This window comes from Engystomops pustulosus, chromosome 7 (assembly GCF_040894005.1).
Source record: "Engystomops pustulosus chromosome 7, aEngPut4.maternal, whole genome shotgun sequence".
Taxonomy (NCBI): domain Eukaryota; kingdom Metazoa; phylum Chordata; class Amphibia; order Anura; family Leptodactylidae; genus Engystomops; species Engystomops pustulosus.
The window spans coordinates 52370021-52396813 of NC_092417.1; the positions used below are offsets into that span (position 1 = coordinate 52370021).

General features: G+C 44.0%; 1 protein-coding gene across 1 annotated transcript; it reads left to right on the plus strand.

Moving 5' to 3' along the window:
* Nucleotides 1-8578: 8578 nt before the first annotated feature.
* TMEM179 (transmembrane protein 179) lies at nucleotides 8579-24028 on the plus strand. Its single transcript, XM_072115907.1, has 4 exons — nucleotides 8579-9069; nucleotides 14122-14259; nucleotides 17097-17175; nucleotides 20626-24028. The coding sequence occupies exons 1-4, from the start codon at nucleotides 8762-8764 to the stop codon at nucleotides 20803-20805; spliced, it is 705 nt and encodes a 234-aa protein (XP_071972008.1). The 5' UTR covers nucleotides 8579-8761; the 3' UTR covers nucleotides 20806-24028.
* Nucleotides 24029-26793: the final 2765 nt, after the last annotated feature.

Genomic DNA, 26793 nt, shown 5'->3' on the forward strand with positions numbered 1-26793 from the left:
GTAATCGGTGCTGGAATAAATTCTTTGAACGCGAGGGTCACGGGATAGGCAGCCTAGCATGAAATCTGCCATATGCGCCAGAGTACCAACGCGTAAGAATTCACTCCCCTCACTGGCCTGACTGTCCATTTCCTCCTCCTTCAACTCCTCTTCTTCTGCCCATACACGCTGAACAGTGAAGGACTCAACAATGGTCCCCTCTTGTGTCTCGCCAACATTCTCCTCCTCTTCCTCCTCATCCTCCTCCACCTCCACCTCCTCCGATATGCGCTGAGAAACAGACCTGAGGGTGCTTTGGCTATCAACAAGGGAATCTTCTTCCCCCGTCTCTTGTGACGAGCGCAAAGCTTCCGACTTCATGCTGATCAGAGAGTTTTTCAACAGGCCAAGCAGCGGGATGGTGAGGCTGATGATGGCGGCATCGCCACTGACCATCTGTGTTGACTCCTCAAAGTTACTCAGCACCTGACAGATATCAGACATCCACGTCCACTCCTCATTGTAGACTTGAGGAAGCTGACTGACCTGACTACCAGTTCTGGTGGAAGTTGACATCTGGCAGTCTACAATCGCTCGGCGCTGCTGGTAAACTCTGGATAACATGGTCAGTGTTGAATTCCACCTCGTGGGCACGTCGCACAACAGTCGGTGAGCGGGCAGTTGGAGGCGGCGCTGCGTTGCCCTGAGAGTGGCAGCATCTGTGCTGGACTTCCTGAAATGCGCACAGATGCGGCGCACCTTCGTGAGCAAATCAGACAGATTGGGGTATGTCTTGAGGAAACGCTGAACTATCAGATTTAACACATCGGCCAGGCATGGCACATGTGTCAGTCTGCCGAGTTGCAGAGCCGCCACCAGGTTACGGCCGTTGTCACACACAACCATGCCTGGCTTCAGGTTCAGCGGTGCCAGCCACAGATCAGTCTGCGCCGTGATGCCCTGTAATAGCTCTTGGGCGGTGTGCCTTTTATCGCCTAGGCTCAGCAGTTTGAGCACCGCCTGCTGTCGCTTAGCGACGGCACTGCTGCTGTGCCTAGAGCTACCGACTGATGGCGCCGTGCCCACGGATGGTAGTTCGGAGGAGGAGGTGGAGGAGGGGTGGGAGGAGGAGGAGGCATAGTAGGCCTGAAACACCTGGACCGAGGTAGGCCCCGCAATCCTCGGCGTCGGCAGTATATGACCAGCCGCAGGGTCAGACTCGCTCCCAGCCTCCACCAAGTTAACCCAATGTGCCGTCAGCGATATATAGTGGCCCTGCCCGGCAGCACTCGTCCACGTGTCCGTGGTCAGGTGGACCTTGTCAGAAACGGCGTTGGTAAGGGCACGGATGATGTTGTCTGACACGTGCTGGTGCAGGGCTGGGACGGCACATCGGGAAAAGTAGTGGCGGCTGGGGACCGAATACCGAGGGGCGGCCGCCGCCATGAGGTTGCGAAAGGCCTCGGTCTCTACTAGCCTATAGGGCAGCATCTCCAGGCTAAGCAATCTGGAGATGTGCACATTAAGGGCTTGGGCGTGCGGGTGGGTTGCACTATATTTGCGTTTCCGCTCCAGCGTCTGGGGTATGGAGAGCTGAACGCTGGTGGATGCTGTGGAGGATCGTGGAGGCGACGATGGGGTTTTTGTGGCAGGGTCCTGGGCAGGGGGCTGACTATCAGCTGACACAGGGGAAGGAGCAGTGGTGTGCACGGCCGGAGGTGAACGGGCTTGTTGCCACTGAGTGGGGTGTTTAGCATTCATATGCCTGCGCATACTGGTGGTAGTTAAGCTAGTAGTGGTGGAACCCCTGCTGAGCCTGGTTTGGCAAATGTTGCACACCACAGTCCGTCGGTCATCCGGTGTTTCCTTAAAGAACCTCCAGACTTCTGAAGATCTAGCCCTCGCCGCAAGAGCCCTCGCCACGGGAGCTTCACTAGTTGACACATTTGGCGCTGATGCACCAGCTCTGGCCCTGCCTCTCCGTCTGGCCCCACCACTGCCTCTTCCAACCTGTTCTGCTATAGGACTCTCCTCCGTCTCAGAAGCACTGTGTTCACCCGGCCTCTCAACCCAGCTAGGGTCTGTCACCTCATCATCCTCCGATCCCTCAGTCTGCTCCCCCCTCGGACTTCCTGCCCTGACAACAACTTCCCCACTGTCTGACAACCGTGTCTCCTCATCGTCGGACACCTCTTTACACACTTCCACTACGTCAAGAAGGTCATCATCACCCACAGACTGTGACTGGTGGAAAACCTGGGCATCGGAAAATTGCTCAGCAGCAACCGGACAAGTGGTTTGTGACTGTGGGAAGGGTCCAGAAAACAGTTCCTCAGAGTATGCCGGTTCAAATGCCAAATTTTCCTGGGAGGGGGCAGACTGGGGGGGAGGAGGCTGAGGTGCAGGAGCTGGAGGAGTGGCGATTTCGGTGACATGGGTGGACTGCGTGGAAGACTGACTGGTGGACAAATTGCTCGAAGCATTGTCAGCAATCCACGACATCACCTGTTCGCACTGTTCTGGCCTCAACAGTGCTCTACCACGAGTCCCAGTAACTTCAGACATGAACCTAGGGAGTGTAGCTCTGCGGCGTTCCCCTGCTCCCTCATAAGCAGGTGGTGTCTCACCCCGGCCAGGACCACTGCCTCTGACCCCTGCAGTAGTTGGACGCCCACGTCCCCGCCCTCGTCCTCTACCCCTAGCCCTCGGGTTAAACATTTTTAAAATGAGAGTTATAACTTTAATTTTTATTTAACTTTTTTTTGTGTTTTTTGTTTTTTTTTGTGTTTTTGAGTTTTTAAAACCAAACGATGCTATCCTATTGCTATGGCTATTTTCTAGCCAAGTATGAAAGCACACTACTATGCCAGATGAGATGACACTGAGTTATTAAACAAAATAAACGTAAAATAAAAAAGGACAAATGGCAGACTGTGCCTAATTGAAATCCAACCCCTACTAAATTTTCCCACTTCGGTCTTTGCAATGGATATGTGCGTCACTAAGCGCAAAACACAGCGGTCGCAAGTCTCACTACAAATTGCTCACAATTGGCTAGTAGATGCACTGCAGCAAGTACAGCCACCAGCAGATCAACCAGAAATCAAATATATAACGCTACTGTAGGCGTAAGTAAGCCGTTTGGATTCTCCTATGGCTATTTTCTAGCCAAGTATGAAAGCACACTACTATGCCAGATGAGATGACACTGAGTTATTAAACAAAATAAACGTAAAATAAAAAAGGAAAAATGGCAGACTGTGCCTAATTGAAATCCAACCCCTACTAAATTTTCCCACTTCGGTCTTTGCAATGGATATGTGCGTCACTAAGCGCAAAACACAGCGGTCGCAAGTCTCACTACAAATTGCTCACAATTGGCTAGTAGATGCACTGCAGCAAGTACAGCCACCAGCAGATCAACCAGAAATCAAATATATAACGCTACTGTAGGCGTAAGTAAGCCGTTTGGATTCTCCTATGGCTATTTTCTAGCCAAGTATGAAAGCACACTACTATGCCAGATGAGATGACACTGAGTTATTAAACAAAATAAACGTAAAATAAAAAAGGAAAAATGGCAGACTGTGCCTAATTGAAATCCAACCCCTACTAAATTTTCCCACTTCGGTCTTTGCAATGGATATGTGCGTCACTAAGCGCTAAACACAGCGGTCGCAAGTCTCACTACAAATTGCTCACAATTGGCTAGTAGATGCACTGCAGCAAGTACAGCCACCAGCAGATCAACCAGAAATCAAATATATAACGCTACTGTAGGCGTAAGTAAGCCGTTTGGATTCTCCTATGGCTATTTTCTAGCCAAGTATGAAAGCACACTACTATGCCAGATGAGATGACACTGAGTTATTAAACAAAATAAACGTAAAATAAAAAAGGAAAAATGGCAGACTGTGCCTAATTGAAATCCAACCCCTACTAAATTTTCCCACTTCGGTCTTTGCAATGGATATGTGCGTCACTAAGCGCAAAACAGAGCGGTCGCAAGTCTCACTACAAATTGCTCACAATTGGCTAGTAGATGCACTGCAGCAAGTACAGCCACCAGCAGATCAACCAGAAATCAAATATATAACGCTACTGTAGGCGTAAGTAAGCCGTTTGGATTCTCCTATGGCTATTTTCTAGCCAAGTATGAAAGCACACTACTATGCCAGATGAGATGACGCTGAGTTATTAAACAAAATAAACGTAAAATAAAAAAGGACAAATGGCAGACTGTGCCTAATTGAAATCCAACCCCTACTAAATTTTCCCACTTCGGTCTAAGCGCAAAACACAGCGGTCGCAAGTCTCACTACAAATTGCTCACAATTGGCTAGTAGATGCACTGCAGCAAGTACAGCCACCAGCAGATCAACCAGAAATCAAATATATAACGCTACTGTAGGCGTAAGCCGTTTGGATTCTCCTATGGCTATTTTCTAGCCAAGTATGAAAGCACACTACTATGCCAGATGAGATGACACTGAGTTATTAAACAAAATAAACGTAAAATAAAAAAGGAAAAATGGCAGACTGTGCCTAATTGAAATCCAACCCCTACTAAATTTTCCCACTTTGGTGTTTGAGGTGGATATGTGTGCCACTAAGAGCTAAACACAACGGTAGCAAGTCCCCCTGCTAATTCCTCACAAAATGGTACTAGATGCAAATAAAAAAAAAAAAAAAGTAGAACGTTATTGTAGCCCTAAGAAGGGCTGTTGGGTTCTTGGAGAATCACTCCTGCCTAACAGTAAGCTAATAGAACACCCTAACGCTTTCCCTGACCAGCAGCAGCTCTCTCCCTAGCGGCATCCAGACACAGAATGATCCGAGCAGCGCGGGCAGCGGCTAGTCTATCCCAGGGTCACCTGATCTGGCCAGCCAACCACTGCTATCGACGTGTAAGGGTACCACGTCATGCTGGGTGGAGTGCAGAGTCTCCTGGCTTGTGATTGGCTCTGTTTCTGGCCGCCAAAAAGCAAAACGGCGGGAGCTGCCATTTTCTCGAGCGCGCGAAGTATTCGTCCGAGCAACGAGCAGTTTCGAGTACGCTAATGCTCGACCGAGCATCAAGCTCGGACGAGCATGTTCGCTCATCTCTAATTATGACCCCACATTGCAGTAACTCATGTGAACTCCTAACATAAGCCTCATTTACACAGAGTTGTACATCACACAACAAAATGTTATTAAATTTCCACAAAACTTTTTACCAAATTACATAAAATCAAGCAAAAGAATTCCATAAAAGCTAGTATAGAGCATAATTGTTCTTATATACATCTTGTATCCAGTAGATACCTTCCCCATCACTATACTCACTCTCTCATTGTGAGATCAAATGCGAATACATAATTACCATCTAACAGAATCTCATGTCAGAATCATAATTCTCACCTTGACCTTACTTCACTATAAATGTAGGAGTTATGACATGGGGCATATTACAGGAGGTGTGCCATGTCCCACTTCCGTCCACTCTGGCGCATGCATCAATCTGAGTGGTCGGAATTGGGGCATGGTACACTTCCAGTCTGTGCCACTCGTCCTGATAGGGACCATATATAGCTATGACACACTGTATACAATGTATAGGGTTGGGCTACGGCCCTCCCCTTCCTGGATTTTCTAGACTCGATGTATGCAAAATAGGTTCAATTTACTGGAAGGGAATTTTGAAACTGTAAAAACTGTAAGAAAACAAAGCAAATGGTATGGATAATGGTATAGATAATGGTATAGATAATGGTATGGATAATGGTATAGATAATGGTATAGATAATGGTATGGATAAACTAAAACTTGTACAGCAAAAAAGTAACCCCCACACTGTTTTGTACATGGCAGTATAAATTAGTCACAGGTGTCAGAATTTATTTTTCCTTATTTCATTTTTTTCCTAGTAATAAAACATAAAACAGCATAAATTTAGTATCACTCCAAGGTGGTGTTTTTTGAAATGCACAGCAAAGACGAATCTTAATGAAATGTTACAACTGCACATTTTTGTCAGGTGTACAGGATTTGGAATTTTTTTCAGCTTCCCAGTACTATGAACAAAAATGATATGATACCACATGGAAGAAAAGTTTGTCCCCCAGAAAACAAGCCCTTTATAAGTACCTGTTAATTGTGCAATAACAATGTTATGACTTGTGGAAGCCAGGGTGTGAAGATGAAAGGGAACTCTGCTGGGAGGACTGGTGAGACCTGTCTATGGTGCTGAAATCCTCTTACCATGACCATGACCAAGACCATGGGGCTCATTTACTTACCCGTCCGACAGAGTTCACAGAAAGTGCATTGTCTGATAATACACTGTGGCGTGATTCACTAAGATCATGCGCCCGATATCCTGCATGTGTCGCTTCCTCGCTCAGGTCCGACACCGTTCACCTTCTTCTTCCTGGTGCATGTAAGTGCTAGGGCTTGCGACACTATTTGAAAGATAAATCCTGCGCTCAGTCCGAAAAAGTCAGATCGTCCAACGACACGCCCCCCCTAATTTGTGTCGCATGGAAGCCAGTGCAGCTGCGCTAAAAAACAATCGTGTGCGACACAATCCCAGTGCAGACACCTGTTAAATAACTGTCCAAGCCTGAAAAAGACGAACAGTCCGACAAAAGTGCAATCTGCAACCCTTAGTAAATGAGCCCCATATGTACAAGGAGTTGACCCTGCAACAGAACAGAACTTACTGGGGCTCATTTACTAAGGGTTGCGCTGCTTGTCGGACTGTGCACCTTTTTTTTTAGCTAAAACTTCTTGCACAGGTATTTAATAACTGTCTGCGCTGGGATTTTGGTGCCAACAATCCTTTTTATGGCGCACCCGCTCTGGCTTCCATGAAACACAAATTCGGGAGCGTGCCAGCGGACAGTCCGACTGAGTGTGGTATTTAACTTTTAAATTGTGTTGCAAGCCCTATGTTTAAAATGCACCACAAAAAAGCGGGAAAGCGACACAATCATGATTTCATGCGCATGATCTCACCGCACGCTGCATTATAGACGGACAATGCACTTTTAGTGAGCTGCAGTGACCCTGTAAGTAAATGTGCCCCATTGACTATGAGATGGAGCTGACTAGGAATGAGAAGGGCCACAGATGACCAAGAGGAACAAGGATGAACAGTAGTAGGGATAGACATGAGGATAGACAGGGCTGGTGAAGAAGAGGAGGATCACCAGTTCTAAACAGTACAGAACACAAAGACCAGGGATGGTACAAATAGGGAGGCCAGGGATATTGATTATACACATGACCAAAGATGGTGGTGATATCCTGGATGACCAAGAATGGTTTGGATTAGACAGACTGAAGATGAAGGTGATCATGCAGCTGACCAAGGATGGAGATGATAAAGTTGACCAGGGATAGAGGGCATGAGGTAGGAGTTTGATATGGATATGGCATTAGGATGACCATCATCTACTTTAGATGATGATGGAATAGTATTATGAGGGATGTCATTTATGAGGAGGACCAGAGATTAGAAGGAGGGATGAGGGAACAGCGTGTTAAGAGGACCAGGGACGAAGAGGATTAAGGGGTGGGGTTGATAGGGATAGTCATTAAAAAAAAAACTGAATGGGATGAGGAAGACCAGAGATAAAAGAAACAGGGATCAAGTGGCTCATGAATTAAGTGGACCAGGCAGTAGGAGGATTAGGGATGAAGAGTAGATGAAGTGGACCAGAGATGAAGTGGAGCATGGATAATGTGGACTGATTAAGATGAGCAGGAGTTGGACCATGAATGAAGAAGACTGATAGTGTGGTGGACCAGGGATGAGGTAGACCAGGCATGAAGAGGACCAGGGATGGGGAGCACCAGGGATGGAGAGAACCAGGGATGAGGAGGACCATGGATGAAGAGCACCAGGGATGAGGACAAACATGGATGAAGAGCATCAGGCATGAAGAGCATCAGGGATGAGGTGGTCCAGGCATGGAGAGGACCAGGGATGAGGTGGTCCAGGCATGAAGAGCACCAGGGATGAGGTGGTCCAGGCATGAAGAGCACCAGGGATGAGGTGGTCCAGGGATGAGGAGGACCGGGGGTGAGGAGGAACAGGGATGGAGAGGACCAGGGATGGAGAAGACCAGCGATGAGGAGGACCAGGGATGAGGTGGTCCAGGCATGAAGAGCACCAGGGATGTGGTGGTCCAGGGATGAGGAGGACCAGGGGTGAGGAGGACCAGGGATGGAGAGGACCAGGGATGGAGAAGACCAGTGATGAGGAGGACCAGGGATGAGGTGGTCCAGGCATGAAGAGCACCGGGATGAGGTGGTCCAGGGATGAGGAGGACCAGGGGTGAGGAGGAACAGGGATGGAGAGGACCAGGGATGGAGAAGACCAGCGATGAGGAGGACCAGGGATGAGGTGGTCCAGGCATGAAGAGCACCAGGGATGAGGTGGTCCAGGGATGAGGAGGACCAGGGGTGAGGAGGAACAGGGATGGAGAGGACCAGGGATGGAGAAGACCAGCGATGAGGAGGACCAGGGATGAGGTGGTCCAGGCATGAAGAGCACCAGGGATGAGGTGGTCCAGGGATGAGGAGGAACAGGGATGGAGAGGACCAGGGATGGAGAAGACCAGTGATGAGGAGGACCAGGGATGAGGTGGTCCAGGCATGAAGAGCACCAGGGATGAGGTGGTCCAGGGATGAGGAGGACCAGGGATGAGGAGGACCAGGGATGAAGGATTTATGACGCTGCCCCCCCTCATCCTCTCTCCTTTGCGCATCCTCTATAGGAGCTCGACCTCCGAGCATGAAAATGGCGCTGAATAATTTCCTCTTCGCCCAGTGCATCCTGTATTTCCTGGCCTTCCTCTTCAGCTTCATCGCGGTGGTCCCTCTGTCTGAGAACAGCGCAGACTTCCAGGGGAAATGCCTCCTGTTCACGGAGGGCTTGTGGCTGAGCGGGAACGTCAGCCTGGAGCGGGAGCACTTCACTGTGGACGAGTGGGGGCCGGAGTCCGCCTGCAGGTTCAGCGTCTTCACCGGGGTCCTGGCCCTGCTGGCCGCCGCGGTCCAGGCCTGGAGGACGCTCTTCTTCCTCTGCAAGGGCCATGAGGAGTGAGTATGAGTACACACTCGGCTCTGCTACATAACAGCGCAAGCAATGTGTGAGCTATGGAGGGGGCATAGACTGTCACCATCAGTGGCCCCTGCACGATCTCTCTGTCTATCTATCTGTATGTATGTCTGTTTATCTGTCTCATATCTATCTATACATCTATCTGTCTATCTATTTATCCCATATCTATCTATTATCTGTCTCCTATCTATCTATCTATCTCAACTAATAGGACCTTCAGTTTCCCATGTTTGCAGTCTGATGAATGTTTTCTTAAAGGGATCCTTTCTCCGTGGATTAGGACACTACCCCCGCACAGGTCATACAGCAGTAGTTTAGTGTCTCAGATCTCGCTATATGGTAGTTTCCAGTGGCCGCAATCAAATCACTTCCCTGGAGGTGAGTGACAAGTATTACACTCCGGCTCCAGGACACTTATAGTCCGTTCAGTTACATCCTTAGGTAGGTATGTAGGCATGTAATTGCAGCCAATGACAAGTACCGTGTAGAGAGGTTTAGACCACTGAACCACGAGAGCTCATACTCCGTTGATAATTGTTATGAAATCCAGTGGCCAACTCATCCATTAATATTCCAGATGTAGACACAGGACAATACAGTAGAAGTGATGTGAGACGGTTATGCATGTAGTACTGTATAAAACCGAAATTTATGGTGATATCAGTCATAGCCACCACATGTGGTCCCATGCTACAGCCGGACATCCGTCATACTACTCATGGTATGTCCATCACAATCATTAAATGGCTATTTTACTTCTTTTGTGTTATCCAAAGGCCTAACGTGATGCTTATTGAGGTCTGATTGAGAACCATGGGAATAGTCTCAGATGTCTTATTGTAATATTCACTTTTATGGTACTGGAGACAGGGAAATTTGGTGGTATTCCCACAGATAACATATGACGTACGTGGGCGATGGGTCTCCTTTCTTTTGCAGGTACAAGGGTTCGCTTTTATCATGTTTGGGTGACACCCTTCTTTAAGCTAAAATGATTTCCTTCACATTTCCATAAATCAATTTTATCTTATACTACCTGGAATTAGAGGGGGCGTGTCTTGGTTGGCCTGCCCCTCCCATCTACTCCTCCCCATGCCTTATGCCTCCTCACTATTGAGCAAATTGTACCCCCATGTATGTATCTGATGACATGAAATCACAGCAGCCTCCATGGACTTCTACTCCTCCCCATCCTCCATGTCAGGGGTCTGACGGAGGTGCGTGGGACCCCATCGGACACCTTGTTTTCGTGATCTGTTGGGGTCTCATCACTGACACTGCCAGCAATCAGCAAGTCTCTTGTTTTTTTGGAAAAAACCCTTTAAGTAGAATTTTTATGTAAATCGGAACTGTATATTTTATAATTGTAACCCCAGCCAAAATTATTTTGATCTCTGTGACAATTGGATTTTAACTGTTACAGCAGATCATTGTAGCCCAGGGCTAAAGTAGAGTAAATTACCAACATCCAGAGGTTCGTTTGTAACTAGGGGTCATCTGTAAGTTGGTTGTTCTTAAGTAGGGTACCGCCTGTAACATTAAATGTTATAAACATGTACAAGCTGAATTTTTCCCCATTGTTTCTGGGGGCTTCTATGTTACTCAGTCTTCCAACAACTCCTCGTCCGAGGGTCAGAGACGTTATTATTGACACGGGGTGTCGTCCACTTACAGACATTGGATCTGGCAGGCCCAGGGGATCCTCGATGCAGTACTTTCAGCTCCGCCATATCATCTTCACGTTAGCACCACTATCCATCCTCACAGGGAACCTGTCCACATTTGAGGAACTCTGCTTTGTCAAAGAGCCCCCGACACACACAATATCACAGTTAAACTCTGTTATGTCTGCAAAGGAGACCGGGGACTCGGAGCCATACAATACCAGAGCATGGGAGAGAGGCCCTGGGCGAAGACTCCCCACTCATCCATCACACTCCTGCCAAACAGGCCTTGCTATCAGTTCTCCCCGGTTCTAAATAAAAAAAAGCCTCTTGTGACATTTACTTATGGCCAAGGAAATGGCGTTCTACTGAAGCGCCATCCACAGCGGACTGGGTTGTAACCCCAATCCGCCTGTGCAGGATGGAAGAAATGATGTCTTTTCCATCTATATGGGGCACATTTACTTACCCGGTCACTCAAGTTCACTGAAAGTCCATTGTCCATCTATAATGCACTGTGCCGGGATTCACTGAGATCGTACGCCAGAAATAATGAATCTGGCGCTTCCCCGCTCAGGTCCAACAGAGTTCACCATCTTTGTTGTGGTGCCCCTTTAACGTGCAACACAATTTGAAAGTTAAATCCCATGCTCGGTCCGAATCAGTCAGAACGTCCGGCTGCACGTCCCTAATTTGTGTCCCATTGACGCCAGAGCAGCTGAGCCACAAAAGGGTTGTGTGCGACACAATCTCAGCGCAAAAACGTCTAAAATACATGTGCACGCCGTTTTAGCCATGAAGAACATGCACAGTCCGAGAAAGGTCCAGTGAGCGACCCTAAGTAAATGTGTCCCTATGTGTTTAAATACTTTTCTTTCCTTTTTATTTCTGTCCGAGATACTACAGGACTCTATATAAGGGCTCTATATAAGTAAAGAATGTACCACACCTATGCCCTTGATGCCAATTTGTTATGTGTAAGATATACTGTACCCTTTTACAAGCTGGATGTAGCTATCATTGTAGCTTCTCTCCAGGGTCTTTCTGTACAGTAAGAATGTAGGGTCCAGTAGGATGACCTCCAAAGATAATGCATTTCTATCAACACCTTCTCACTTTTACCGCAGTTCCAAACAGCCAATGAAGTGTTTTAAAATAGCGCTGATTGCCGCATCTCTTAAATTGCCTGGGTCTGCAGGAAGATTTGGTGAATTTGGTCCTGTTTGGTGAGCTCTGACTTGGGGTCAATGGCCTGAGTGCCCACAGAAAGGGCTCTGAGTGCCACCTCTGGCACCCGTGCCATAGGTTCGCCACCACAGTTCTATTAAAACCTATTGACCAATAACTATATACAGGTTCAATCCATCACCATTTTCAATGTTCAGCAGTGCATGTACTTTTGCAAAGTGTCTTCTGCAGCTCCTTCTGCAGGATGGTGTTTCTCCAGTTCTGTGAAACACCATCCTGTTATTATATTAAAGGGTAGTTTCTCCTCTTTAATAATCCAGAATTACATTTCTACTTGCACATTCCAGGATACATGATTGTTTAAAGGAAACCTACCTAATTTTGACCTAAACATACCTTTACCTTGGGGTATGTACGCTGATGCTGGAGGTGACGTCACCAAGCTCCCGGAAAGCACTGGCACATGCGCACTGTATCTTAATTTCGCATGGACGTCCACTTTGTATTGTGGCCGTACAAAATTAAGATACAGTGCATTATCCTGATCGTGACCAAGCGCCGAGCATCCTGATGTGCCGAATGGGGTCATTTGATTAGTGTGAAAATAGATTTTTTTGGCCGAAACTGCGCATTTATCTGCCTTAACAAGACCACTTCCAGCATCAGCTTACATACCCCAAAGTAAAGGTATGTTTAGGCCAAAATGACCATTTTGATGTGGTAGGTTTGCTTTAAAGTGGGACACTGTTTTGACGTGTATAAACGTGATATCTGCAGGTATATACACTCACCGGCCACTTTATTAGGTACACCATGCTAGTAACGGGTTGGACCCCCTTTTGCCTTCAGGACTGCCTCAATTCTTCGTGGCATAGATACAACAAGGTGCTGGAAGCATTCCTCAGAGATTTTGGTCCATATTGACATGATGGCATCACACAGTTGCCGCAGATTTGTCGGCTGCACATCCATGATGCGAATCTCCCTTTCCACCACATCCCAAAGATGCTCTACTGGATTGAGATCTGGTGACTGTGGAGGCCATTTGTGTACAGTGAACTCATTGTCATGTTCAAGAAACCAGTCTGAGATGATTCCAGCTTTATGACATGGCGCATTATCCTGCTGAAAGTAGCCATCAGATGTTGGGTACATTGTGGTCATAAAGGGATGGACATGGTCAGCAACAATACTCAGGTAGGCTGTGGCATTGCAACGATGCTCAATTGGTACCCAGGGGCCCAAAGAGTGCCAAGAAAATATTCCCCACACCATGACACCACCACCACCAGCCTGAACCGTTGATACAAAGCAGGATGGATCCATGCTTTCATGTTGTTGACGCCAAATTCTGACCCTACCATCCGAATGTTGCAGCAGAAATCGAGACTCATCAGACCAGGCAACGTTTTTCCAATCTTCTACTGTCCAATTTCGATGAGCTTGTGCAAATTGTAGCCTCAGTTTCCTGTTCTTAGCTGAAAGGAGTGGCACCCGGTGTGGTCTTCTGCTGCTGTAGCCCATCTGCCTCAAAGTTCGACGTACTGTGCATTCAGAGATGCTCTTCTGCCCACCTTGGTTGTAACGGGTGGCGATTTGAGTCACTGTTGCCTTTCTATCAGATCGAACCAGTCTGCCCATTCTCCTCTGACCTCTGGCATTAACAAGGCATTTCCGCCCACAGAACTGCCGCTCACTGGATGTTTTTTCTTTTTCGGACCATTCTCTGTAAACCCTAGAGATGGTTGTGCGTGAAAATCCCAGTAGATCAGCAGTTTCTGAAATACTCAGACCAGCCCTTCTGGCACCAACAACCATGCCACGTTCAAAGGCACTCAAATCACCTTTCTTCCCCATACTGATGCTCGGTTTGAACTGCAGGAGATTGTCTTAACCATGTCTACATGCCTAAATGAGTTGCCGCCATGTGATTGGATGATTAGAAATTAAGTGTTAACGAGTAGTTGGACAGGTGTACCTAATAAAGTGGCCGGTGAGTGTATATATCAGACATTAGACCCAGGGTGATGCCAGCCACCTGCGTGTGACTATGCTTATGACATCTGAACACTTGGCTGATCTCCTCGGAGTTATTCCTTACAGTCATTTATTCCATCTATTCGCGCACTATACACTTCTGAGGCTGATTTTGTCTTCTTGTGTTTCTTTTTGTTACAGCTCTTTCTTTTACGCCTTCGTGAATCTGCTGATCAGCTCCTTCGTGGTTTTTGTGACATTTATCGCCAGCACCATTGTCAGTGTTGGCTTTAACATGTGGTGCGATGCCATAACTGAGAAAGGAACCAGGCCCTACAGGTTGGTGGAAAGTTCTATGGTATTGGATACATAAGGAGGAGGAGGTTGTATGAGGTCAGAAGAAAGGACGGCTTTCCCCCCTGGAAATATCGCCACTTCTGTCAATGGCTCTGGTATTGCCTGTCAGCCCTTTTCTAGTCAATGAGCTGTAGTACCATGTGCAGCCTATGGTCAGTAGTGGTGCTGTTGTTAAAATCAAGTGTCCCCTTTATGCTACTCTCATACAACCTTTCTTAAAGGGAACCTGTCACCACATTTGCACATATACAGCCAGTGACAATTTCCTATAGATCTCTATTAACTGACTGACCCCCTTCTTTTAGCTAAAAATTATTTAGCTTACAGCCACATAAATCACCTTTAATCTTATATTCCCTCGTATCAGAGGGGGGCGTGTCCTGCTCGGCCGGCCCCTCCCATATAATCCTCCCCATGCATTATGCCTCCTTACTGGTCACAGTTCATGTCATGTGACCAGAGTGACATCATCTCAGCTTCTTAACAATAGAAAACTACCCCATGCATGTATCTGACCACATGAAGTCACAGCTGGCTCCATGGACCTCTACTCCTTTCCATCCTCCATGGAGGCTGCTGTGATCTCATGTAATTACATACATGCTGTACAGTTTGCTATTCTTAGAAGGCTGAATGACCTGCCATGATGTCACTGGTCACATGTCAGGAATGTAACACAAGGTACCATGTAAAAAATTGATACAATATTTCCCATCTGTACTAGAGCTTTATATGTCTGTAGTTGAATAGTAGCAGACGGTCCCTAAGTACAAGGAGGCAGAGCAGTGATTTGAAGAGACACAGAGCTGTCAGTCACAATAATGGGGCGTGGCTTACTAGCAGCTTGAGAGAGAGATGAGTCACAGATACCAGAGATGTGTCAGAAAAGCTCATTTGCATGTCAGTAAAACATCTGTAATTAAGGTACTGGCAGCTAATTTTAGGTGATATGAGGAGGACTTGTAACCCTTTTTCAGCAGGCATTGTTAGTCAGGGGGGTCAAAATCTGGTGACAGTTCCTCTTTAACCCCTTAACGACTTGGCCTTTTTTAGTTTTTTCACTTCCATTTTTCACTCACCAACTTCAAAAATCTATAACTTTTTTATTTTTCCACATAAAGAGCTGTGTTATGGCTTATTTTCTGCGTAACAAATTGCACTTCATAGTGACGGTATTTAATATTCCATGGCGTGTACTGGGAAGCGGGAAAAAAATTCCAAATGCAGTGAAAATGGTGAAAAACCACATTTGTGACGTTTTCTTGTGGGCTTGGATTTTACAGCCTTCATTCTGCGTCCCAAATGACATGTCTACTTTATTCTTTGGGTCGGTACGATCACGTGGATACCAAATTTGTATAGGTTTTATAATGTTTTCATACATTTAAAAAAATTAAAACCTCCTGTACAAAATATTTTTTTTTATTTTGCCATCTTCTGGGGCCAATAACTTTTTCATACTTTGGTGTACGGAGCTGTGGATAGTGTCATTTTTTGCGAATTTTGATGGCGTTTTCATTACTATAATTTTTGGGACTGTGCGACCTTTTGATCACTTTTTATTAATTTTTTTATATTTTTCAAAATGGCAAAAAAATGCCATTTTCGACTTTGGACGCTATTTTCCGTTACGGGGTTAAACGTAGTGAAAAAACATTATCATATTTTGATAGATGGGGCATTTTTGGACGCGGCGATACCTAATGTGTTTATGATTTTTACTGTTTATTTATTTTTATATCAGTTCTAGGGAAAGGGGGGTGATTTGAATTTTTAGGTTTTTTTATTATAATTTTTTTTTTTAAACTTTTTTTTATTTTTACTTTTACTATTTTTCAGACTCCCTAGGGTACTCTAACCCTAGGTAGTCTGATCGATCCTATCATATACTGCCATACTACAGTATGGCAGTATATGTGGATTTTACTCCCCATGCATTACAATGTGCAATTAGCACAATGTAATGCATGGGTTAAAACGAAGTAGCCTCGGGTATTCGGAACACCCGAGGTTACCATGGCGACGGATCGCCGCTCCCCGTGACGTCATCGGGGAGCAGCGATCCACAACAAGATGGCGGCGCCCATGCGGCGCCATCTCTTTGAAGCCGCCGGCAGCATTGCCGGCGGCGATCGAGGTGAGAACACCCGCGATCGGTGCTAGCACCGATTGCGGGTGTTACCGGTAAGCCTTTGCTGCAATATGCAGCAAAGACTTACCGGCTATGGAGAGGGCTCGGCCCGCGAGCCCTCTCCATGCACCGGGACCCGGCGCGCGCCGTACTAGTATGGGGTTAAATACGTACTGTATTATATTGTATTTTTAATTTCTGTTTCTAAGGTTGTGATATCCTCAAGAATATACCTAAAGGAGTTGTATGGGATTTAATAAAACATGATATATTTCTTGCAAACCCTGATATATGTGTTGTGTATAGAAGCAATGTGATGGCGCCGAGCTACTATATATATACATATATATATGTTTTAAAAGTTTAAAATATCCAATAAATTTCGTTCCACCTCACAATGGTGTCCCACAATTCTTCACCAAAAATTCACCAAAAAATTACTGTTAGTAAAGGAATTCCCCTGTCTGATTCATGCCTTATAAAAGCAGCATCACAGACTGAACTTACTTTGCTCCTTTTTCCGTAAAAAGATGTTTTAAAAATATGCTCATGTGCTACAAGTGTTCAGGGTGCAAAATGGATTCTGTCAGTGACTCAGCTTTATAATGTAGGAAGCAGACAATAGATTCAATTTAAATATTATTAAGAATATCTGCAACTCATGACATTTATTTTTTTCTTTATAAAGTTGTGAAGAACTCCAGGATAGAGACCTGGAGCTTAACTTGGAGAATTCATCCTTCTATGACCAATTTGCTATTGCACAGGTAAGTATTATCACTATTTGATCATGTTATAGAAAACCTACCATCAAAATCCATCATGATAAACCGTGGACACTTACTCATAGATCCAGGTGTATGTATATTTGTTATCCATGGCCTCCTTCCTTTTAAAATCAACTTATATAATTATTCTAATGAGCCAGAAGAGACCCTCCATACTGTAGCTTCACAGGTTGTTACATTGGGGCAGATTTACTTACCCGGTCCATTCGCGATCCAGCGGCGCGTTCTCTGCGGTGGATTCGGGTCCGGCCGGGATTCACGAAGGCAGTTCCTCCGACGTCCACCAGGTGTCGCTGCTGCTCTGAAGAGCATCGGAACGCACTGGAGTTCACCAAGCCATCGTGGGTGAAGGTAAGCGCGAATCCAGCGACACTTTTTAAATGCGGCGGTTTTTCCGAATCCGTCGGGTTTTTTTACGGACACGCCCCCCAATTTCCGTCGGGTGCACGCCCGCGCCGATTCGCCACAATCCGATCGTGTCGTCGAAATCCAGGGGCAATACAGGGAAAATCGGGCGCAAAACGGAAAAATTCGGGTAACCCGTCGCAAAAACACAAATCGGGCCCTTACTAAATGACCCCCATTGTCTCACCCTGCACCCTCAGTACTTGGATAACAAATATAAGAAGATTACCACAGTCACAGTGCCTGATCTATGAGTAAGTGTCCCTGGGTTACCATGCTTGTATTTGCTTAGAAGGTCCATTTTCATACACCCTTTTGGGGGTTCTGAAGTAGTGGAGAGTATAGAAGAGCAGAGTTCACGTTTCCTGTTGTGTTCTGGACCCTGTGTAATGCATCATTTCCGTTTTGGTAGCGCTATAATTAAACTGAACAGATTTCACTACACAACACACACAACCCAATGAAGTAACTTTATATTATAATCCATACATTTATATTCCACCACTTAATGTCATGCGGAAGGAAACTATGAACTGGATGAAATAAATATATCGCTAGAGAAGGGAGGAAATGAGGAAAAAGCTTTTCAGCCCCTGGTACTAGGCCTAGGGACAATTTGTTCCTTAGTACTCCAGAAATCCAGATGGACAAAGCTTGGATAGAAGTGCTTAGTTCTGCTCACTGCCCCTCCAGTTATTTTAGAATACCGCTACATCCAACTGAAGGAAGAATTTTTTTACTTCTGGAATAAATATACTGGTTTGGCTTCTAACCCGCATCATGTCTTTAGGCTTTATGAAAAAGTCATGTTTGATGTAAAGGGGGCTGCCTTACAAGTAGCTTAGAGGCAATGTTTTCCTTGTCCTACCCTAGTAAATGTATTTCTGGTGGAATGATCTCTTATCAAATGCTCCTCTCATATGTACTGTACTGTCACCAGTTTTTACCCCACTATACTTGTCATGGGAATATGAGGCACATTTTGTCTGAGATAAGTCTATGAGTTTATAAGCTGCAGGCGGAGGGTGAGATGCCCTTCTTCAGTTCTATAGTACATAGAATATACACGCCTTTCCTGTCATATTAAAGACAAGAATCTCATTCCGTTCGCATCAGGCTTGTGGTTCAGTGACCTACAGAACCGGAGATACAAGCAGGTAAAGGAAACTGGTCATCAGGATACACATTTTCACCTAATTTGAGGTTTCCATAGCCTTTTTAACCCATTATGGTGATTTATTAGTATGTCACACGTTGGCTGCGGGTGTATGGAGAGGGCTCATGGATTGCAGCAAGCACCCAGCAAAAACACAAACAATGGGCGCTCACACCTTTCGTGGGAGTTAACCTTTTGAGCGCTGCCGGTAAAGTTACTGGCGGTGGTAAAAAGCTGACGGTGCGTGGGTGCCGCCAACTTGGCTTAGATTATCGCTCCACCATGAGAGCCTCATGTTTTTGTAAGACCTGAGGCTGTATAGTTTCTGATCAGATGTTACAATGGGCCAGTAACACATTCTAATAAATGATCAGTAATATTCGCTTATACTGCCATACTGTAGTATGAAAAATAGTAAAAAAAAAATTGTAAAAACGTGTTAAAAATGTCAAAAAATGTCAAAAACTGCTATAAAAATAAATTGACAATCCCAAAATGAAAATAACGCCCAAAAGTCCATAACGCCACTTTTTAGCCATTTTGCAACATAAAAATGCAATAAAAAGGCCATACAGTCCTCAAAAAGGTTGCAATGAAAACGACAGCTCATCCCACAAAAACAGCTCACACAGCTCCGTACACTGAATTAAGAAAAAGTTAGCGCCAGAAGATGGCAAATTGAAGATTATTTTTTTTGTACTGAAGGTTTTAATTTAAAAAAAAACACAATAAAATCTATATTAATGTAGTATACCTGTGATCGTACCGACTCAAATGGTAGAGGTGTCATTTGGGGCGCACAGTGAAAACTGTAAAAACCGTGCTCACAGACGAAAATGTGTTTTTTCACCAATTTCACTGCATTTAGAATTTTTTCCCACTTCCCAGTAAACGGCATGGAATATTAAATACCGTCGCTATGAAGTGCAATTTGTTACACAGAGCGCTTTACATTGAAAAATTAAAAAGTTTGACATTTTTTAAGGTGAGGAATGAAAAACAAAAATGGGCCTGGTTATTAAGGTGTTAATACTGTTTCCCAATTTCCTTTTTTATAATTAATGTTAATGATTCCACTCACTTAAAAGACATATTTGGGAATGTTTGTTGCAGATCCAATTCCTACCGATTCCTTAAAGGAAACCTACCACTTAGAATGGTAGGGGTAAGCTGTAAGTACTGAGCACCAGCTCAGGGTGAGCTGGTGCCGGTACTTACTTTTGTTAGTGTTATAAACCGCGGTATCGTGGTTTTAACACTTTTTAAACTTTAGAGCAGAAGGGGCTTGGGCGCTGCGCGCGACCGTGCGCGCGCAACATCTCCGCTATTTCCTATGGAGGCGCACGCACGAAGCCTCTTCTGCTCTAAAGTTTAAAAAGTGTTAAAACCGCGATACCGCGGTTTATAACACTAACGAAAGTAAGTACCGGCACCAGCTCACCCTGAGCTGGTGCTCGGTACTTACAGCTTACCCCTACCATTCTAACTGGTAGGTTTCCTTTAAACAGCCTGTATATCTGGTTCTGATGTGATCTGAAAGATACTTATCTTTACTAAGACACCAAAAAAATATTTCCAGGTGCTATACAATAAAATATAGGAGTTTCTGAATTGAAACTCCAACTGCAGTCTCTAAGAGTGACTCATCTCAGGCAAAAAGTGACTCTTTTCAACTCATTTGCAAATTACTTGCATATGATTATTTTTTGAAATAGATAACAAATGTGTTTTCACATAAATGAGGGTATTCTGGAAAGTATATGTCCTCCCCTACCTGAGGAAGCTGCATATTTAGTAGTGTAAAATGTCTTACATACAGTAAAGTTGAGTTCTAATAAGAGATCTTTCTTTCTTTCTTTCTTTCCTAGTTTGGACTGTGGGCCGCTTGGCTGTCCTGGCTCGGTATTACAATCCTTGCCTTCTTGAAGGTTTACCACAACTATCGGCAAGAAGATTTGCTGGACAGTCTGATTCAGGAGAAGGAACTCCTGATTGGGAAGTCGTCTTCAAGGAGTAGTGTACATGAAGAGAAAAGCGGCATGATATAACGTCTACACGTGGCCTAATCCATTGCCAGGGGATGTGCTCACTGATATAGTGACCCCTCTTCTGGATTGGATTAGTCAGATACAGTAGCACTACTAAGATCATTAGTAAATATATAACCCCTGAGAATGTATGTAACATATACCTGGTGCCTAATATAATGCCACCTCTAGGAGATTGTACATATAAACCAGCAACCAGCCAAGGTTAGTATGAGGAATACTGAATGGCATCATCTTGGAAGAGATTGGGATTGGGTAGGGGCCATGTACAGAAATTCAAAAAAAGATAATGGAATAGATTTTTCTGAATCAATAATCTTGAATGATGCCAAAAAGAGATTTGTATACTCAAGTCATGTTGTAGGTCCTGAACTTACTATATACTAATTCAAGTGATGGGTAAGGCTTTTATTTCCTCACTACATCTAATAGTAGTTACTTTTTCAGTCTTGAAAGTGTCATAATGTTTTTGGTATACAGCTCCTATGCCTGCTTATGTGTCTCCATAGGTAGACACTATACACAAACCTTGTGTAGTCTGATGCTTGAGTCACACTTACACAGTTCTGTTTGTGCTCCAAATATAGGACAGATCTACTGCGACATACAGGCTTTATTTCCAATATGTAACCATAGGGACTGTCTGCAACCACGTGTCATGTTATATCATTGATTAAATTATTATATTATTTTCTAATTTATTATTATATATTATTTTCTATATTATTATTTTTTCTGTTTGAATCTTTTTATTGAGACCAACATATTATTATTAATTTATTGATATTATACAAATATTTCCTATTACATTGTGTATTATTGTATTTGACATTGTTATTATGTTACTTTCTGACTGTATATTGTAGACACATTGGAATAATACAGAGAATGACATCCTAGTCGTAAAGTCATTGCTGTTGAAATTTAACAGCAAGTAATTGCGTAAATAATAATTGCATAGAAGAATATTTATACATTTATAACAGGCGTCTATACAGATTGCCTGTAATTTGCTTGCAGACGTTGTATAGTATACAGACATTGGCTACATTCACACGAACATGTGATTTCTCCAGTCCATAGGAATCCGTATTTACGTGACGTTTTTCAGCTGTATGGCACTATATCCGTACCGTATATGTATTGGGTGGATGACAGAGTGCACCTCCCGCTGGTTCTGGGTACTGTACGTATATACGGCAGCATACGGTGCACACCCCTATGCAACCCAAATTTTATACGTCCCCATTGACTTCTATGGGGCGTACAGACGCAAATACATGAGACTTGTTCTATATTTCTATACGGCTAAAAAATGTTACGGTACTGCATGTACACAATACGGCTATTCAATGGAAGGCTGTATTGCCCATTGAAAAGAATGCGCACATACGGTACATGTATATACGGCCGTTTTCATGTAAATATAGCCATAGGCCAATGAGCAGGCGGTAGACCTGTAGACTTTCTTGCCTGAAGAACAAGTTCAACATCTACATACATAGAACCACACATGTCCAGATTTAAATGATGGGTTCAATAACCACTAACCTGTTCTAGATGTAGGGATCAGAAGAGGGCAGCTAAGGTCGCCATGTCCCTTTACAGTCCGTAGACTCTCGTACTATTTTGGGACTTCTTTTATGTACAACACACTACTAAATGTCCATCCACGTCTAGAGTAGACATCTCCAGGCAGCAATGAAGAGGTCTAAGCATTTATAGGGAACCAAATCAAAACCCCAAACCACCAAAGTCACATTGGACATATAACATATCAGAAGATATTTCGATGGAATGTAATATGGATTGTATTTCTTCTTTTTGTTCTGTGCATCCCTATATATATGTATAGCGCTGCTGTATGCCTAGCATGCTACTGTGTGATGTACTCTGTACAGTATAGCATTGTACACTATTATGCCTTTACATCAGTGGTTCTCAACCTTTCTAATGCTGTGACCCCGAAATACAGTTCCTCATGCTGTGGTGACCCCAAACCATGCAACTCGCAGTAAAAACACAGTAGAATTTCAGCTCCGATGGCTTTAGGCGACCCCAGGTTTTGGTCGTTCGACCCCCGCTGGGGTCCCGACCCACAGGTTGAGAACCACTGCTTTACATGATTTATTATTATTATTATTGGTTTGTTACACATGTAATGCTGCTTGGGGAAGTAATTAGGATAATGATGATAATGTATAGTGATTTATAATAAATGCCATATGTCTATGAGATGGGGGGCAGGCAGGACGGGGGCGCCCTTGTCTGACATATTTACTACAAACCTCTGTAGGTTACAGCTGAAACCTAAGCCAGGTCGGGCGTGCGCGTAAGTCTGAGTTAGACTATGAGAGCAGCAGGAGAGGGGTGTGTTGATCATATGGAGAAAGTGACCTCGATAGCTGAGACAACCGATTGTGACAAGGTAATGGGCAGTACAATGTAACACAGTAGGTGGAGTATCTTATCCTTTGCCTATTGTACATGGAATGATCATGGTTATGTAGTACTATAACAAAGGTAGTTACATTTCAGCTGATAGTATCTGTATCAGAGCTGTGTTTGTGCTACTGTATATATAGGAATGATATGCTCTATATGTGCTATATATTCATACTATAAGTAACTCTTCAAGTTACAAAGCTACAAAGAAGCTTTGCTGGCACCCGCCTTCTTGCTACTATAACTTGCTACTATGCATCGTAGTGCAGTGTATTACATTGTTATGGTTAATATTGCTTGGCACTATGGACAACGCATCAAATAGCTGTGTATCACAGGGAATGTTCCTAGTTGTTGCGTCTTTCTTTGAGGAGAACTTTTGAAGAGTGGCCCGTCACCCATTACTTGCTGGGGTCTTTAGATATACAACCTTCCCTTTCGTTTCTGAAATAAATCGGCGTCCTGGGACTTTTGTCTCGCCCTGTACTATACTCACAGGTATTATACATGTAAATAATTCTGCCAAATTCTGTCCCTTTTCTAGCATGCACTGTTAAAACTTTAAATTATATATAAATCCTGATGATTGTAATGCTGCTAAACTTTACTGCTGAGCTTGCAGTTTATTATGTGCTCTAAAATGAAGTATTACAGGCACTCCAAATAGTCATATGGTTAATATTATTTATTGTCAGCTATGGACCTATTCTGCTTGTATGAAATCTATATGTAAAGTAAAAGACTATGACAATTTATACCTGGAATAAATGATGACTGATACAAAGTTGAGTTTTTATATTTATTGTTAAATGTATATATTGCTGGTTTAGCCCATTATCATCTCATCAAAATGGCCAGGAAACATACCTAGGTGATTTGGACCTCTATACAGGAAAGGGTTCTTTGCAATCAGCATCTAGAAGCACTTTCTATCTGTGGCTGCTGTACATGCACATAAACATGTGCACATTGTGGGACGGAAACTGGTGAAGTTTACGGCCGGGTGGAGATAGGAGGGGTGAGTGCTCAGTCACATATGGCTCAGTAACAGTACGGGGAAACAAATGTGGTGAGAAAGTTTGTGCGGCCCAAACACAGGCGCCGAAAATAGTTGTTTGCACATTGTGTTATAATTGGCCTCTTTTTTGGACTTTTTTTTTTACTGTGTAATTATAGTACAATGTGACCGATACCCCCAATTTGATGGTCTGACCTTTTGGACCCCCACCAAACTCAAGAGCACCAACAAAGGGTATATCCAGTGGGCAGCTGCACTGCTGGTTAATGCTATTCCAGGTTCTTCCTGGAATGGAATTAAGCAATAACCTCCACCAATTCTTGGCTCTGGGTATATATAGATAATGCGCAGATGCAGGGCAGGAACACCCAGGACCTCCCATTTCATCACTGGACACAGTTCCCTACATGCCCCTCCATGCCCTCTTGATGTGGTGTCAGCAGGGAAATAGTCACAATTCCTGCTCATGCGCTAGGAATTGTGACTATTTTAGGGCTTGTATGTCAGCGACCTGTTACACAAGTACTGATAAATCTTCCATAGAGTTATAAAATGTTCATCTAGATAGTTCTAAACCATTTCCCATCAGCTCCATAGGAAATAAGTAGTGACTGGTGCTTTCCTACACAATCCCACCAGGAGTACAGTATTTCCAAGGAAATTAAAAATTGATATTTTTTCTATACAGTATTTTTCCTGCAAGACCTAAAAGATTCTTATTCTCAGTTCACTCCTGCTATGCCTTAGGATGGAGTACAGATTTCATATTCTCTTTACCCAAGCTTTTACTATGCTCATTGTTCTCCCTGCTGTGTAATATACTTTGTATAAGTTTTGTTTCAGAGAAAAAAGGGGAAAAAAATTGTTTCAGCAACTTTTTGTCGAAATGTTTGTGACTTTTTCAGATCATGTAGCTGTCAATAGCTCTGCTTAACCTGCAGAAACTGCAAATTATACACAATAGCAATATGACACTTAGATGTTCTGTGTCCCATACATCAGAGGTGTGACACATATAGAGCTGCTTGTCTGGTTTAGAGTACTCATTTTAGAAACCAAAGTTACAATAAGGGGTCATTCACCATGAATCCCTTTGGTATTGACCATGAAGTCCCCCATTTAGGACCCAGCCTCACTTTGTCTCTGGACCTGCCCAGCAGCTACTGAGTTTTTGTCCCATAGGAAAATGCATTGCATGTTCCCTAATTTAAAGGGCCAACATGGCCTACAATCCTGTCCAACCAATCACGCTTTACCCAGCAGTAGTAAGGCACCATATTCATACCCAGGTCCATTTCCCTGGGTTTGTTCTTTTACCTTTTTACCCAACTTTCAACCTGTTCTGGCTATCCTGATCTTTTCCTGATTCTGGTACAGACCCTGTGCCACCTTATTGCTGGTTTTCAAGTACCAAGCAATTCTGCTGTCCTGACCTTGGCTTGTCCATTGACCACTTTACTAGCTGTTCTTTTGGAGCCACACCGTGGCATTTCCTGACCTGCCTAGGCCAGGTTTTAATGTATAAAACTGTATCCTGGAGGTGTCAACCTTGAAGTCTTGCAGCAAAGTCTAGATTCACGAAAGGGTATAAACCAGACCAGCACTTGGACAATGCCAAATCTATTTGGGAGCACAGAAGGTCCTTACCTGTGGTATAACAGTAAGTCTATACCTGTGGCATAATAGTAGGTTCATACCTGTAGTATAACAATAGCTGTGGTAATAACATCCACCTATAATGGCAGACCACAACCACGTAACAACTCATATAACTAGCACCCCCTACCAGCGGTATTTTTCATGAAATTTACTTTCTCTACCTGGAAGAGAAGAGATTCACTAGTATGTAACAATGATTGTATAATTGATGTATAATTGCTTCTTGAGCGTGTAGCATCCTTACAATGCTACGTGTTCCTTCTGATAAACAGAAGCAGTTTCTGCTATAAAGACCAATGTTACATTTATTATACTAAGCCCAGAAAATGCAACGAGGATCCTGAGAGACTCATTAAGGAGCAGTCAGTGGAATAAGACAGAGGAGACTCCTTGGAGGCAGCAGATTGAAACATTCTGTTGGTCTGTAAATTTCCGTAGTACAGATAAACGTGTTTCCGTATAGTCAATGCAATAAATTCATTAACATCATAAAATGTGGAGTAAACACTCTCTGGGTTTATGTTCTGATTAAAGCTTATGGATTACGGCAGAAATATCTCCTCAAGCTTGTACTCTGTATCCAATATTTGCAATAATGGGATGATTGCAGATATACGGGATGACTGAAAGTTGTGCTTAAAAATCAATTTTCATTTTTATGAAAAAAGTTAACGTGTGCGCTGCCATGTGCCTATGATGTAGGATCACCATGACCTAGTCTCATGCTCTGTCATAAAAAAAAAAAAGGAACAACTTTTGCCTGAAGAGTTTATTTACTTATTATAACGGACAATGAGCAGTTCTTTGTATTTTATTATCACACCATTTTCAAAACCTCTGCTTTCTAACAGCTTATTGGAACACAC

What these genes read in the sequence shown, in the direction of transcription:
- TMEM179 (XM_072115907.1), top strand. Translation starts at nt 8,762, where the DNA reads ATGAAAATGGCGCTGAATAATTTCCTCTTCGCCCAGTGCATCCTGTAT. An exon ending in CTCTGCAAGGGCCATGAGGA is followed by an intron (nt 9,070 to 14,121) that starts GTGAGTATGAGT and finishes TTTTTGTTACAG; the next exon opens with CTCTTTCTTTTACGCCTTCG. An exon ending in ACCAATTTGCTATTGCACAG is followed by an intron (nt 17,176 to 20,625) that starts GTAAGTATTATC and finishes TTTCTTTCCTAG; the next exon opens with TTTGGACTGTGGGCCGCTTG.